This window comes from Morus notabilis, unplaced genomic scaffold (assembly GCF_000414095.1).
Source record: "Morus notabilis unplaced genomic scaffold, ASM41409v2 Scaffold1195, whole genome shotgun sequence".
NCBI classification, from domain to species: domain Eukaryota; kingdom Viridiplantae; phylum Streptophyta; class Magnoliopsida; order Rosales; family Moraceae; genus Morus; species Morus notabilis.
The window spans coordinates 160806-173406 of record NW_010361025.1 but is presented as its reverse complement, the minus strand read 5'-3'; the positions used below and the strand labels follow the sequence as shown (position 1 = coordinate 173406).

General features: G+C 38.3%; 2 protein-coding genes across 3 annotated transcripts; one reads left to right on the top strand and one right to left on the bottom strand.

Annotated features, from left to right (window-relative positions):
- The first annotated feature begins 1169 nt into the window (after nucleotides 1-1169).
- On the top strand, nucleotides 1170-5450 carry LOC21396285 (probable glycosyltransferase At5g03795). 2 transcript variants are annotated; one of them, XM_024165621.1, is made up of 3 exons: nucleotides 1170-1414; nucleotides 1601-1937; nucleotides 4548-5450. In XM_024165621.1, the coding sequence occupies exons 1-3, from the start codon at nucleotides 1182-1184 to the stop codon at nucleotides 5229-5231; spliced, it is 1254 nt and encodes a 417-aa protein (XP_024021389.1). In that variant the 5' UTR covers nucleotides 1170-1181; the 3' UTR covers nucleotides 5232-5450. The 2 variants fall into 2 exon arrangements, with proteins under 2 accessions (XP_024021389.1, XP_024021390.1); XM_024165622.1 differs by having other exon boundaries at nucleotides 1348-1414; nucleotides 1593-1937.
- Nucleotides 5451-7250: 1800 nt separating this feature from the next.
- On the bottom strand, nucleotides 7251-11331 carry LOC21396283 (serine/threonine-protein kinase SRK2A). The gene is made up of 9 exons (XM_024165623.1): nucleotides 11045-11331; nucleotides 10864-10938; nucleotides 10661-10762; nucleotides 10234-10287; nucleotides 10033-10125; nucleotides 9750-9842; nucleotides 8574-8678; nucleotides 8400-8498; nucleotides 7251-7901 (listed from the first exon to the last, which is right to left on the bottom strand). The coding sequence occupies exons 1-9, from the start codon at nucleotides 11162-11164 to the stop codon at nucleotides 7575-7577; spliced, it is 1068 nt and encodes a 355-aa protein (XP_024021391.1). The 5' UTR covers nucleotides 11165-11331; the 3' UTR covers nucleotides 7251-7574.
- Nucleotides 11332-12601: the final 1270 nt, after the last annotated feature.

Here is a 12601-nt window from a genome sequence, read left to right as displayed (position 1 = left end):
AGAGTACAAAACAATACATAATTGAAATATAAAGTACAATGCACTAACATTAAACACACATAGTCCTGGTCCTTGTAGTTGTACTTGTACTCCTCCTTTCCCACAGCCTCATTATTGTTTTCATCAATCTCCACTGTTTTGTTGTTCATCCTCCTTTGTTTGCAGTCTTTTCCGTTTTTGCTTTAACTCTTTATTTATTTATTTAACCTCTCAACTCCTTGCACTAGACGTTCTATCCTTTATACTCTTACGAATACTTTATAATTCTTCACTCTCAAATTTGAGCATTGGAGTGCCTTCTGCAAGTACATCAGCATGGAAACGACAACAAGCGCGGAATGCATAAGAAACGACAATATTATCAAGGACATCAAAATTTTTCCTTCTTTAAAAGCTCGTTTACGTATAACTCACAAGTCACAACAATTACACCGAATTATCATATTTATTATTTTATCTTCTCACAAAAATTATGCAGTTTCTAGTCCCTAAACAAGGATAGTTTTGTACCTAACCAGCAAAAAAATAAAAAAAGAAAAAAAATTTGAACCCATTGCAGCTTCAATTGTTAATGAAATGGAGAAAGAACACTCGGGTGTTGGAAAAGGAAACTCTAGGCGTTTTGGGAAAGGAAAAACAAAGAAAGAGGCCAGACCCAGAGGAAGATGACAGATGGGTGTGTCTTGTTTCCACTTGGCCTGATATGCAAGGTAGTACTTGGTCTCGATTAATTCTTATAAAAATATATATAATTTTCGTGCTTCTGGTATTCTTGAAGAAGCAAGGGTAGTTAAAAGAGATATCATGAGGCTTGTGGTTTTACCAGCAGCTATTCTCACTTTGATTACCATATTCATCTCTCTACTCCGTTTCATGCGACCGTCCGAATGGAATATTATTATTGGTAATTCTCCTCAAAATAATAATTATTATAATAACAATATCTCTCGACAACACAGCCCTGCTCATGATTATCACAGCATATCCGGTCTTGCTCCTCAAATAGTAAGAAATCTCTCCCTGCAATCTGCATGCACGAGTTATTTAATTTATTTCTTAATTAAAAGAGAAAAACCCACAAAACGTTTAATTGGGCAATATTCAATTATTTATTTATTTGGAACTGTTGGTTTAATGTTTTGTAGGTGGGGGAAGAGATTAATAATATATCAATTAGTGGCATGAATGTGAATTCAACAACAAAAAGAATATTTGGAAAAACAAGATTGAGTAGCAGCCTTGATAAATTGGAAGCCAGGTTGAGCAGAGTTCGGGCTTCCATAAGAAGAGAAGCTGCTCTTGTTAAGAACATCAATATTTCGACATCCAATTCCTCCACTCTGAATTATCATTTAGATGATGTTCACCATGTTCCTCGAGGTCGGGCATACAGGAACCCAAATGTTTTCCACAGGTAGGTAGCTTAGGAATTTATTTATTGTTAAATAAATATTAGTTTCTGATTCAGATAATAATAAAGCACCCCACCCATTTGGATTTGGAGTAGTGCTACTATACTAGTACTCAAATTAAGCAGATAGATACATTGCTAGCTAAGCTGTTCAAATTATATATGTATGATTTTATGTTAGTCCAACAGGAGTTACTTGGAGATGGAGAAGCGGATGAAGATATATGTATATGAAGAAGGAGACGTTCCAATATTCCATGGGGGACCATCAAGAAGCATATATGGAACAGAAGGGAGATTTATTTATGAGATGGAAAAGGGAACATTGTTTCGCACAACTGACCCAAACAGGGCTATTGTTTATTTCATGCCTTTCAGTGTGGTGAGAATGGTTCGTTATATTTCCCGCAACCACAAAGCCATGGGACGTGTAATCAAAGACTACATCAACCTCATCTCCCGTACATATCCCTTCTGGAATCGAACTCTTGGTCCCGACCATTTTATGCTCTCCTGCCATGATTTGGTACTTACTACTTACCATTTTTCCCCTCCTTCATCATCCCCCACCTTGTTTCTAACTTTAAAATATATATATATATATATATATATATTCCTGAGAATTTTGTGGTAAAGTACTTAAATCCAAAAAGCTCAAAGTACGAACAGAAAATTTTGAGATGAACTACAGTATACACACTCTCTCTTCTGTAGTGAATGTTAAATGTTATAGATATAGATTGTTTGTCAGTCTGATTGTTACATTGTGTTAGGAACCTAATATTTAAAAGTCCTTTTTAATAGTCGTAAGGAGAATATAAATAGGGGGTTTAGTGGCTAGGGAAGGGATAATCAGATTTGTAAAGAGTGTCTAGTGTTGTGCACTATTTTGGAGGTCGGGGGTCCTCGAAACCGCCCATCTATCTTGTAATTTTCCATTTCTAGTATTATGAATGAAGTATAGATTTTCAGGATCCTAACAATGGTATCAGAGCATCTACGATCCATGGAGCTTTTTGAGTTAAGAGAGAAACTTAGGGCTGTTCTCAGAGCTAATCTCAAGGTTTCTGGAGGGAGTATGGGGGGGCTCCGGGACCAGGTGGGGAAGGTTCGGACTCAGATGGAAGACGTGCAGGCGGTGCTGCGGAGGATGGAGGCACTGCTAGCGGCGCAGCCGATGGCCGGGAAGGCCGAGTTGGGTCGCGATGGCGAACGACAAGACGGGGAGAGGCGAGATCGCGCGCCTCGAGGTGAGGAGAGCCCATATCGTGTCAACCCAGGCGGAGTGGAGGTGCCAAATCGGGCGGATCTTCGCCGGGAAGCGCCGATTCGCGAAGATCGAGGCCGCGAGAGGGAGTTCCGACGCCGGAGAGACGTGGGTCTCATGGAGGCCCGCGATATCCGTCACGATCTGGGGCTGGGTGGTCCGGATCTGCAACGTGAGGGGTTATTTGACGACGGGAGGAGGGCAGACGGAGGTCGCGACCGTCGGGAGAGGGCGGCGGAGCTTGTTCGGCGACGGGAATCAGAGTGGGAACCGGAGTTAGAGGAGGAGAGGCTTGCTCCGGGGCTGGGACGACATGGGTACCCTCAGAACAGGGAACCCATCCCTGTTTCGGTCACAGTTGGGGCTGATTCCGGACCGATTTGGACTGGGCCTCGCGATTCCGGCGTGAAAGGGGCTGAATCCGGTGCTACGGAGACAGATCCCGGCGCGATGGAAGCTGGGCTCGACGATTTAGCTGCTGTTTGGACTGGGCCTCGCGATTCCGGCGTGAAAGAGGCTGGTTCCGGTGCTACGGAGGAAGATTCTGGCGGAATTGGAGTAGGGTCCATGAATTCCGACGCCCTTAAGGCTGGGTTTTGTGATTTTGACACCATTGGGGCTAGCTCCGGCGAGATGATGGCTAGGACGGGGAATTCCAATGCGAAATCCGGCGATTTTGGGGCTGAATCCCAAAATTCTGTTCGGAAGTGGGCTGGGTTTAGTGTTTTTGGTATGGGTAGAGTCAATTTTGGGGTTGGGCCTCGTAATTACAATATTAGTAGGCCTAATTCTGGTGCAATGGCAGTCGAGCCTCAAAACTTTAACACGTTTGGGGTTGGGAATGGTACGATTGCAGATGGGAATGAAGAAATTGGTGAGAGTGAGGCTGAAAGGTTGATGTCCTGGTTGGCTAAGAAGGAACTCCCTTAGTGAGGATCGATTTGCCAATATTTTTTGTGACCATTGATGAGCTTGCGCAGAGAGTTTCAAATGAATTGATAGAATTTGTGGTTGCTTTCCAAGATACAAAGAAGATGGTGAAGAAAGTAATTGATTGGCTCCAATTTGAAGATATGACTTACGAGGATAACATCAATTTGGTTACTCAAATCAACGAACTAACAAAGCCTTTTATTCTTAATCATTTAGATGTTATTTTTTAATTTTATTTCTTGATTTTCACCTTGAGGACAAGGTGATTCTTTAGGACGGGGGTAATGTTAGGAACCTAATATTTAGAAGTCATTTTCAATAGTCTTAAAGATAGTATAAATAGGGGGTTTAGTGGCTAGGGAGGGGATAATCAGATTTGTAGATAGTGTCTAGTGCTGTGCACTATTTTGGAGGTCGGGGGTCCTCGAAACCGCCCATCTATCTTGTAATTTTCCATTTCTAATATTGTGAATGAAGTATAGATTTTCAGGATCCTAACACATTGCAAAATGACATAAGCGATGATAGAACCACCTTTATATTGTTTGCTTTTATGCATGGCTGCCTTTTTCCTTGTCTTAGGTGAAATAAGGCACACTTGCCTTATAATTGGTTTGGGCTTGAACCGATGTGGCACAATGTTACTGCTAAAAGTGAAACCAAGACCTCCTACATAGTGATAATCTCATCTTGTTTTCTTTTCTGGTCCGGATGAGTGATGGTTTCATTCTAACTGGATGTTCAACTTTTTTTTTGTTTTTGTTTTCCTAACGCAACAAAGAAAGCAAAATTTAGTAATACATATTATTCTAATTAGGATTTAACATTATTAATCTATGATCTATTAGCATTGTGACGCTTTGATTTTGTTCTAGTCTTTCTTTACTAAATCAAACAGCTCAACCATAATGTTGTATGTACATATTTACAATGCAGGGGCCAATAGCATCATCTTTTGAGCCTCATTTATTCCAAAACTCCATCAGAGTTTTGTGCAATGCAAACACTTCAGAAGGGTTTAAGCCTTATAAAGATGCATCTTTCCCAGAAATCAATTTGCGGACAGGGCAGCTCATGGGGGTTGGAGGGCTCTCTCCTTCGTCTCGGTCCATTCTCGCATTCTTTGCAGGCGGTCTGCATGGCCACATCAGGTACTTGCTTCTAAACCAATGGAAAAACAAGGACCCCGACATCCAAGTCCACGAACAATTTCCAAAAGGAGTGTCCTACCAAGACATGATGAGAAAGAGCAAGTTCTGCCTCTGTCCCAGCGGCTATGAAGTGGCCAGCCCACGAGTGGCGGAGGCTATATATGCTGAATGCGTGCCAGTGTTGATCTCCGATGGTTACATCCCGCCCTTCAGCGATGTATTAGATTGGAGTTCGTTTTCTGTGGAGATTAAGGTGAAAGACATACCAAAGATTAAGGAGATATTGATGGGGATTTCAACGCAGCAATACTTGAGAATGCAAAAGAGAGTGAAGCAGGTGCAGAGGCATTTTGTGGTAAATGCACCTCCTAAGAGATATGATTTTTACCATATGATTATTCACTCCATTTGGCTCCGCAGGCTAAACATTCAAGCTCAAAATCACAATGAGATTGAGATTCATTCCTGAGTCCTAAGCCTAGCCGTGACCAAAGTAACCCTTTCATACATTTGCTATAATAGTCTTGTGACCTGTAGCGAGCTAGCTATATGTACAACATAATACTTGATGAGTTTTATTCAAAAAGAAACTATTACACTTTCCTTTTAAAACAAAAGACAATATTGTAGAACACTTGTACCAAATCTGCAAAATATATACATATCTGTGAATAATGTCTCTTTTAATTGTAAGGCAGTGATGGTTGTCGTCTATTTATTAAAGTGAGAAAGGGCAGGTCGTTAATGTGTAGTGCTAGTGTTATTCTCTTCGTTGTTTTGTTTCTAATTTCACACCAATATTCGTCTTTTCTAATAGTAGGTAAGAATGTTTCAGCAAGCAAGATCCATTCTTTATGCAAAGGCATTCACGAGGGGTAAACTTTGGCCTACTTTATAGAAACAAATAAATAAAGAGAAGCCACGTTTTTGAAGCAAAAATTTTGGGGCTTATCTCTCACCGAGCTGGCTCCGTTATAGTCTCCAATCCATCAACGTATTTGTCTATTTCATTCATGTGCACCAGCAATCAAGGATGAGTTGGCCTTGTACCATTTGAGATATATAGCTAGTCATTAAGTAGTGATAGCCAACAATCAACATATACTCATATGGTCAAATATTAAGTTTAAGATTCTGAATATCAATTTTAATGTCGTTTTAAAGAGAGAGAGAGAGATATATATATATATATATATATATATCGAAAGAAAGAGATGAGGCTTCGTAACATGTCTACTACTTTTCTCTCCTCCTCCTCCTCCTCTTGTTGTGTTGCCTCTAATCCCTTTGGTTGCCTTACTCTTGGCATTCTTAGATTTCGCAAAACTGGATTGCGCGAGATCGTCACCAGCTTCCATTACTTTGAAATGGGAATTGGTTAGTAATTCTTCATTTGGCTATTCTGGCTCTGTTAGTGTTAATTCATCTGCATCTCTACAACACAGCGCTACTGAGAGTCCATTGTACATGACATCTAGTAATAGTAGTACCAGAACTAGTACTAGTACTCCCGCCCCTAAAATAAGAATGGATGTAAGGTTAAATAGAGTGGAAGCAAGGTTGGCTAAAGCACGAGCTTCCATATAACAGGCTCTTCTCTTTAGCAACAAATATAATAAGAAAAATTATCATATTTATCCCGATGGGGATAAAACTCCATCATTCACAAAATGGTAGGTCCCATCTAGCTGGATCCATCAGGATGAATAAGGGTGCTCATATAATAATTCTACATCCACCACCAATATACTAGACCCTGACTTTGTTCCTCACGGTCAAGTTTACTTGCACCCAGATGCTTTCCACAGGTATTTCTCATCGTATGCTTTGAAAATTAGAACAAATTAACACACACACACGTATATATAATGGTTTATCAGCTAGTTATGTACGTGTAGGAGTTACATATAGATGGAGAAGTTGTTGAAGATATATATGTATACGGAGAAGGAGAGCCTCCAATGTTCCACGACGGACCATGCACGAGCGCGCGCGCACACACACACACACACACACACACACACATATATATATATATATATATATATAGACACACACACACACACACATATCCCACGGAGCGAGGGAAGATTCATCCATGAGATGGAGAAAAGGCAATCTGTTCCGCACATGAGAATATCCCAACGAGGCAATTGTCTACTTTTTGCCGTTTAGTGTGGCTCGAAAGAATGGTTAAGTATCTTTTACACAAAAGGAATCGCATGAAACGCGTGGTCGTTGACTACATGAATCTCATACATCCCACCTAAAAAATATGATGTCTTCCACACGACTCTTACATTCCATTTGGCTCCGCAGGTTAAACGTTAGGATTCAAGATCATGGTACTCAATCCTAACTCCCATGCCTTATTTGTCCTTTGTCATGTATTTATAGAAAAACCAACTATTTAACTTATTCAATTACGCCTTGTGAACACAAAGGAACTATATTACAAGGTAGTTACTGAGAAGTGGCTGCTAGTATAATAACGATAGGATTATTTTGTTTGTTTACACATGTCAGTCACAACTTTCTTTTTCTACATTTCCGGGTTGACTAAAACCAAATTAGAGAATTTTATATGCCGTACTATAGACAACATTTAGTTTTCATAAAGACAACAGCCCTCTAAACTGAGTTAGATAAATAGCGAAATACATGCACAGGGAAGTGCGGGGTCACAGCATTGCAGACATTTTTATACCAATTATTATTTGTCCGAATCACAGACACAAATAAGTGATATAACTTGCTATTATGGCATTGAGACTGTAAATACATAAAAATAACTCGACATGAAAGATGCAGACTAACTTATTTGGAATTCTCCACTTGCATGAACCTCTTTGACCCTTTTGTCGTACTCGTCCTCCTCGTCTTCTTCTTCTTCGACTTCTTCATCTATATCTTTGTCATCCTCATCTTCTTCTGTTCCCCAACCAAAGCCCCGGACAGATTTCGAAACTGGAGGTGGGGTTCTTGCCTCCCCAACTATCTTCATGATCTCATCCACGCTTTGGAGAGAAAAGCTCGGATTTTCCCTCTGGTAATAGATGGCTTGAGCTGAATCTGTTAGTTCCCTTGGCAAATTCTTTAAAAACCATGGGTGGTTCTTGATTTCTTTGATTGAAATTCTCTGCAGAATCAGGTACAGTTTGAAAATCAAAGGTTCCAATATCATAGTAATAAAAGTCAACTGTGCAAAAAACAAATTAAAGGTACTTCATTTCTTAATCCAGATTCACTTGTATCTGAAGCACTTCCACATATTACAGATTTAAGCTAGCCTTCTGCCTCCTTACTAACCCCAAGCTTAAGGTAGTTGAGCAAGTCTCCCACAGAATGTTAGTAGACAAGCAGGTGAATCAATTTAAAACCAAAAAAGGAGGAGCGAGTTCCACTTCATTTATCAAAAGGCTGACCATTAAGACCAAAATTCATAACACATGCAATCTGTTATGTACCAAGATGACGCTGATAGAATTTCAACTTTGGGGAGATACGTAACTAGTCGCTTTGTTTTAAGAAGCCAAATTATATGTCAATGAAGTGGAAAACCAAATAATTTCGGAAAACATTTCTAAATCACCAATAGAGACTTTATGTGCAGTGTTGATACAAAAAAGATACTTACTCTGGATGGGCTTGCAAGAAATAAGCGAGAAAGTAGATGCCTACAGTCTTGAGATATGTGAACATAGTCGGGGATTTTGTACTGAACAGCCATTATTCGCTGCAGAATCATGAGAGAAGGTATAAGAACTCAGAACAAACTTTGCATTTGAAAAGAAAGTAACCGACGCATTACCTGAATAGTTTTTCTGAAATTCTTGGGATCATCTTGGTCTTCAAAAGGGTAGGCACCAACCAGCATCACATAGAGAGTCACTCCACATGACCAAACATCAGCCAACTATAAAAAAGCAGGAAAACATGTCAGATTACAAATGCACTTGCTCAAGGCAACATGCATTTAAAGACAGATCACCAGTCAAAAATAAATTTACTACTTTTCCTTGAGCTTTTCAAGTTTCTTATTGTTCGAGTAGCTATCCATTACCAAATTAAGTTGGCCCTAACTGATGAGTAATGAATCATAAAACATTGTCTATATTGGTTAAGTTTCCCCTCCTCTCTTCTAGGTAATATAAGAATTGAGACTTAAAGTCAACACCCCACTCACACCACAGAAAGGCCAAAGGCATAAAATTCTTAATAAAGTATCACCAATCAATATAAATATTAAGGTTAGAGCTACAAACGGGAATGAGGGGTTTAATATCACGTCTCAAAGGAGCTCGCGAAAACACTAATAAGCCCCTAGACTTTGCATGTGGCCCCGGGTCAACCAAGAGGACATAAGAAACCTAAATTTCTTTAGGTGCAAGCTACTCATAAACTTTCAAAATTCAGCAACCAATCAATGGACAAAGGAGCCCGCCCTAAAGTGCTAAGATGGCCATTGCTTTTATAAAGTCAAAAGGCTATGCAAATTCCAAAAAAGAAAAAAAAAATGGAGGGGGCGACTATATTTCAGGACCCAAAAGGACATGTTGGTCTAACATGTGCTAGGCTAGGTCCATGAACAATGTAATATGTGCATAGCCATTAAAAAAATAATAAATAAAAAATTAAAAAAAAAAAAAACTTCCTTCACTTGGCGAGTAGTAAGATGCACTACACCTTCCAAAAAGTAAAGTACAAGTATTTAAAAATGGTGTAGTAAAGACGATAAGGAGATAACTGAAAAAGGACTAAAACCTCAGAGTGCCAAAGAAGTCGCTCTATTTTATTAGATAAAAATAGTCATTTTCAGTTTTGTTCTCGTTAGGATCTACCTTACTTTTTTCTTTGGCATTTGGAATTGCAAACATCATAACAAAAAGTGGCACAGTACAGACAATGTGAAGGGACAAAGCATAAGCTGAAGCTGAACTGAATAAAAGAAACAAGAAAAAAGACAGAGGAAAGAAATGAAAATTACTTTGCCATCATACTCTCGCCGAGACAAAACCTCCGGTGCAATGTACGCCGGAGTACCAACCGTTGACTTGGGTCTTGAATGCAGCAAAGATGACTGCATAAAAAAAAACAACAAGAGAGAACAAATTAACAAGGACATCCCTTTTTTTTATCGACTGAAATTCTTCACTCCATTTTTTCAACCTACACTAAACTAGATCAAGCTTAATTTCTTGGTTTTTTTTTCTTTTTTTTTTTGGGTAGGGGGCTTGAAAAAAAAAAAAAAAAAATTGTCTTTCCCAAACCTTGGAGTAGCCAAAATCACATATTTTCAAGCGCGGAGCAGGGCTACCATCTAAAAGCGTGTTTTCCAGCTTCAGATCTCTATGGCATATTTGCTGCAAATGCAAAAGAAAATAAGCAAAAATCATAACTACAGTTATTATTGAGAAAGAAAAAGGAGGGTCAAATTATTCATGTCATAAGTTGAGTCCGCTTGATTTTACCATGGAATGGCAATAATTGACTCCAGAAATAAGCTGCTGAAAGAAATATCTAGCCTGTACAAATAAAATAAACTTTTATGATATCACAGTCAAAAAGAGAAATTGAAGTAGAGACTAGAGAGACATTTCGAAAAGTATGATAAAAAAATCCCTCCCCTCCTACTTCCTAGTTCAAGTGTCAGTCTCTCTTAAATGTCATAGAACTAGATCCCAAAAAAGTTGATTCTTAACAAATCTTTCTTTTGTTCACGATTATTCCCTTCCTAATTTAATTTGAATCCAATCCTTATTATCCAATTTTTACTTTTATATATAATTTCTAAGAGTATAAGAGAGTATTTTGTAACTTTTTCTTGAAAATTGAAGAGAGAGAGAGAGAGAGAGAGAGAGAGAGAGAATGGTAGGTAGAAAGGGAGGGGAGTGGAACCTCGTCTTCACTGAATCTGCCGGCATTGCAGATTCGGTCAAAGAGTTCTCCGCCAGCAGCGTACTCCATTACTATTGCCAGATGCGTCGGAGTTAATACCACCTGCCGATTATTATGGAAAAATTCCCAAATAATTTATATATAAACTCAGACTAAATTCTTCTTTTCTTTTTTTTTTTTTTATCAAGGAAGAAAAAACTAGCCTCCTTGAAGCGGATGATGTTGGGATGACGAAGCGATCTGTGGTTTATGATCTCTCTCGCCACATTCTCATCTATCTGCATCAATTAAATTAAATTAAATTTGTGTCACAACAAAAAGTGCAAAAAAAAAAAAAAAAAAAAATTGATCTTTGTGTTCTTCAAGATTATGGGAATTAAGAACCTTGTGGCCTCGCTCGATGTATTTCATAGCGACGAGCTCCTTGGTGTCCTTATGACGCAAAAGCCTGGCGACTCCGAAATTACCAGCTCCCAAATCCTTCACCACCTCATACTTGTCCATTTTGACTTTAATTAATTTTCTACTCTGCAGATTCACTCTTATATTTGAACACGAACTCAACTTAGTTTCGTTTTTGTGAATGCAATTGCAAAACACCAAGTAAAACACTCGACCACTGCACTCAGGGAGGGAGGGACGAGTGAGGATTGGATCCACACAGCCTGACTGCCTTTATATATATATATATATTATATATATGTATGTATGTATATATATATATATATATCTATATCTGTATCTGCGTGTATATGGGCAAAGCTCAGAGCTTCAGAAAGATAGAGAGAGAGAGAGAGAGAGAGAGAGAGAGAGAGAGAGAGAGAGAGAGAGAATTGTACATGTGGGGCAACTGGCAAGTGTGCACTTGATATAAATTATTTAAATAATTAAAAAAGAAAAAGAAAAGAAAGTGCGAAGGGAGGGAGAGAGAGAGAGAGAGAGAGAGAGAGGGAGGCAGTGGGAGTGTATGGGAAACCATGACTGATGACTTCTCAATTGACGTGATGACTCAGATCACCAGCTTGAATCCAATCACTGCCTCTTCATCGTCGGTTACTGTTTTTCATTTTTCATTTTTCTTTTTAAAGTACCACAAAAATTTGTCTTACTACCGATGAATTTCTTTTTTTTAATGATTATAATTTTTTTATGGCTTATTTATTGGGGTGAATAAAAAATATGACAACCCATGAATTCAAGTCTCGTTCATTTTATCGATTTGAGTTTAAATTTTAACTTTTGATATAGTAAAAAGTTTTTAAAAATAATCACATCTAATTTTTTTGTTACAGTAAAAAGCTCTCATATAAAGTCACATCTCAACTCGAATTAAAAATTCGAATCAGCGAATTAAACGGGCCCTCAATTAACCCACTTAATTCAACCCATTTTAACCTAAACTCAACCAACTCGATCAAAAGTTCAACTCAATTCACCTAACCCGGCTATTAATTGGGTGGGTTTGGGTTGAGTTCTTAATTCAAATTAACCGAACCCACCCGATCATTAATCTATATAAATAAATATTTTCTTACATCATAATATATAGTTTTTATCTCATATTTTATATTATTTACTTGACAACTTATTATGTTTTACATTATTAAACAGCTTGTTTTGCATATATTTTATTTTCATATTGGTTTATAACTTATGTGATAATTTTGGAGTTTTATAAGACTAATATTATGATAAAAGTTAGATTTTTTTTATACATTTTTTATTTTGGGTTGAATGATTAGCTTTATTTATTTATTTATTTATTTTTCCGATCAACCAACCTAAATTTTAATTGGGTGGGTTTATTTTAAACTTTAGGTTGATTGGGTGGGTTAAATTTGAAATCAACCCATCCAAACTTAATTGGGTGGGTTAAAAAATCTCAAAAACCCACCCAACCCACCCGATGTTTGAGACGAACCTCCTGTGAGGCCGCCACGG

What these genes read in the sequence shown, in the direction of transcription:
- LOC21396285 (XM_024165621.1), top strand. Translation starts at nt 1,182, where the DNA reads ATGAATGTGAATTCAACAACAAAAAGAATATTTGGAAAAACAAGATTG. An exon ending in AACCCAAATGTTTTCCACAG is followed by an intron (nt 1,415 to 1,600) that starts GTAGGTAGCTTA and finishes TTAGTCCAACAG; the next exon opens with GAGTTACTTGGAGATGGAGA. An exon ending in TGCTCTCCTGCCATGATTTG is followed by an intron (nt 1,938 to 4,547) that starts GTACTTACTACT and finishes TTTACAATGCAG; the next exon opens with GGGCCAATAGCATCATCTTT.
- LOC21396283 (XM_024165623.1), bottom strand. Translation starts at nt 11,164, where the DNA reads ATGGACAAGTATGAGGTGGTGAAGGATTTGGGAGCTGGTAATTTCGGA. An exon ending in GTGATTTTGGCTACTCCAAG is followed by an intron (nt 9,843 to 10,032) that starts GTTTGGGAAAGA and finishes TTTTTTATGCAG; the next exon opens with TCATCTTTGCTGCATTCAAG. An exon ending in ATTTCAGAAAAACTATTCAG is followed by an intron (nt 8,499 to 8,573) that starts GTAATGCGTCGG and finishes ATGATTCTGCAG; the next exon opens with CGAATAATGGCTGTTCAGTA.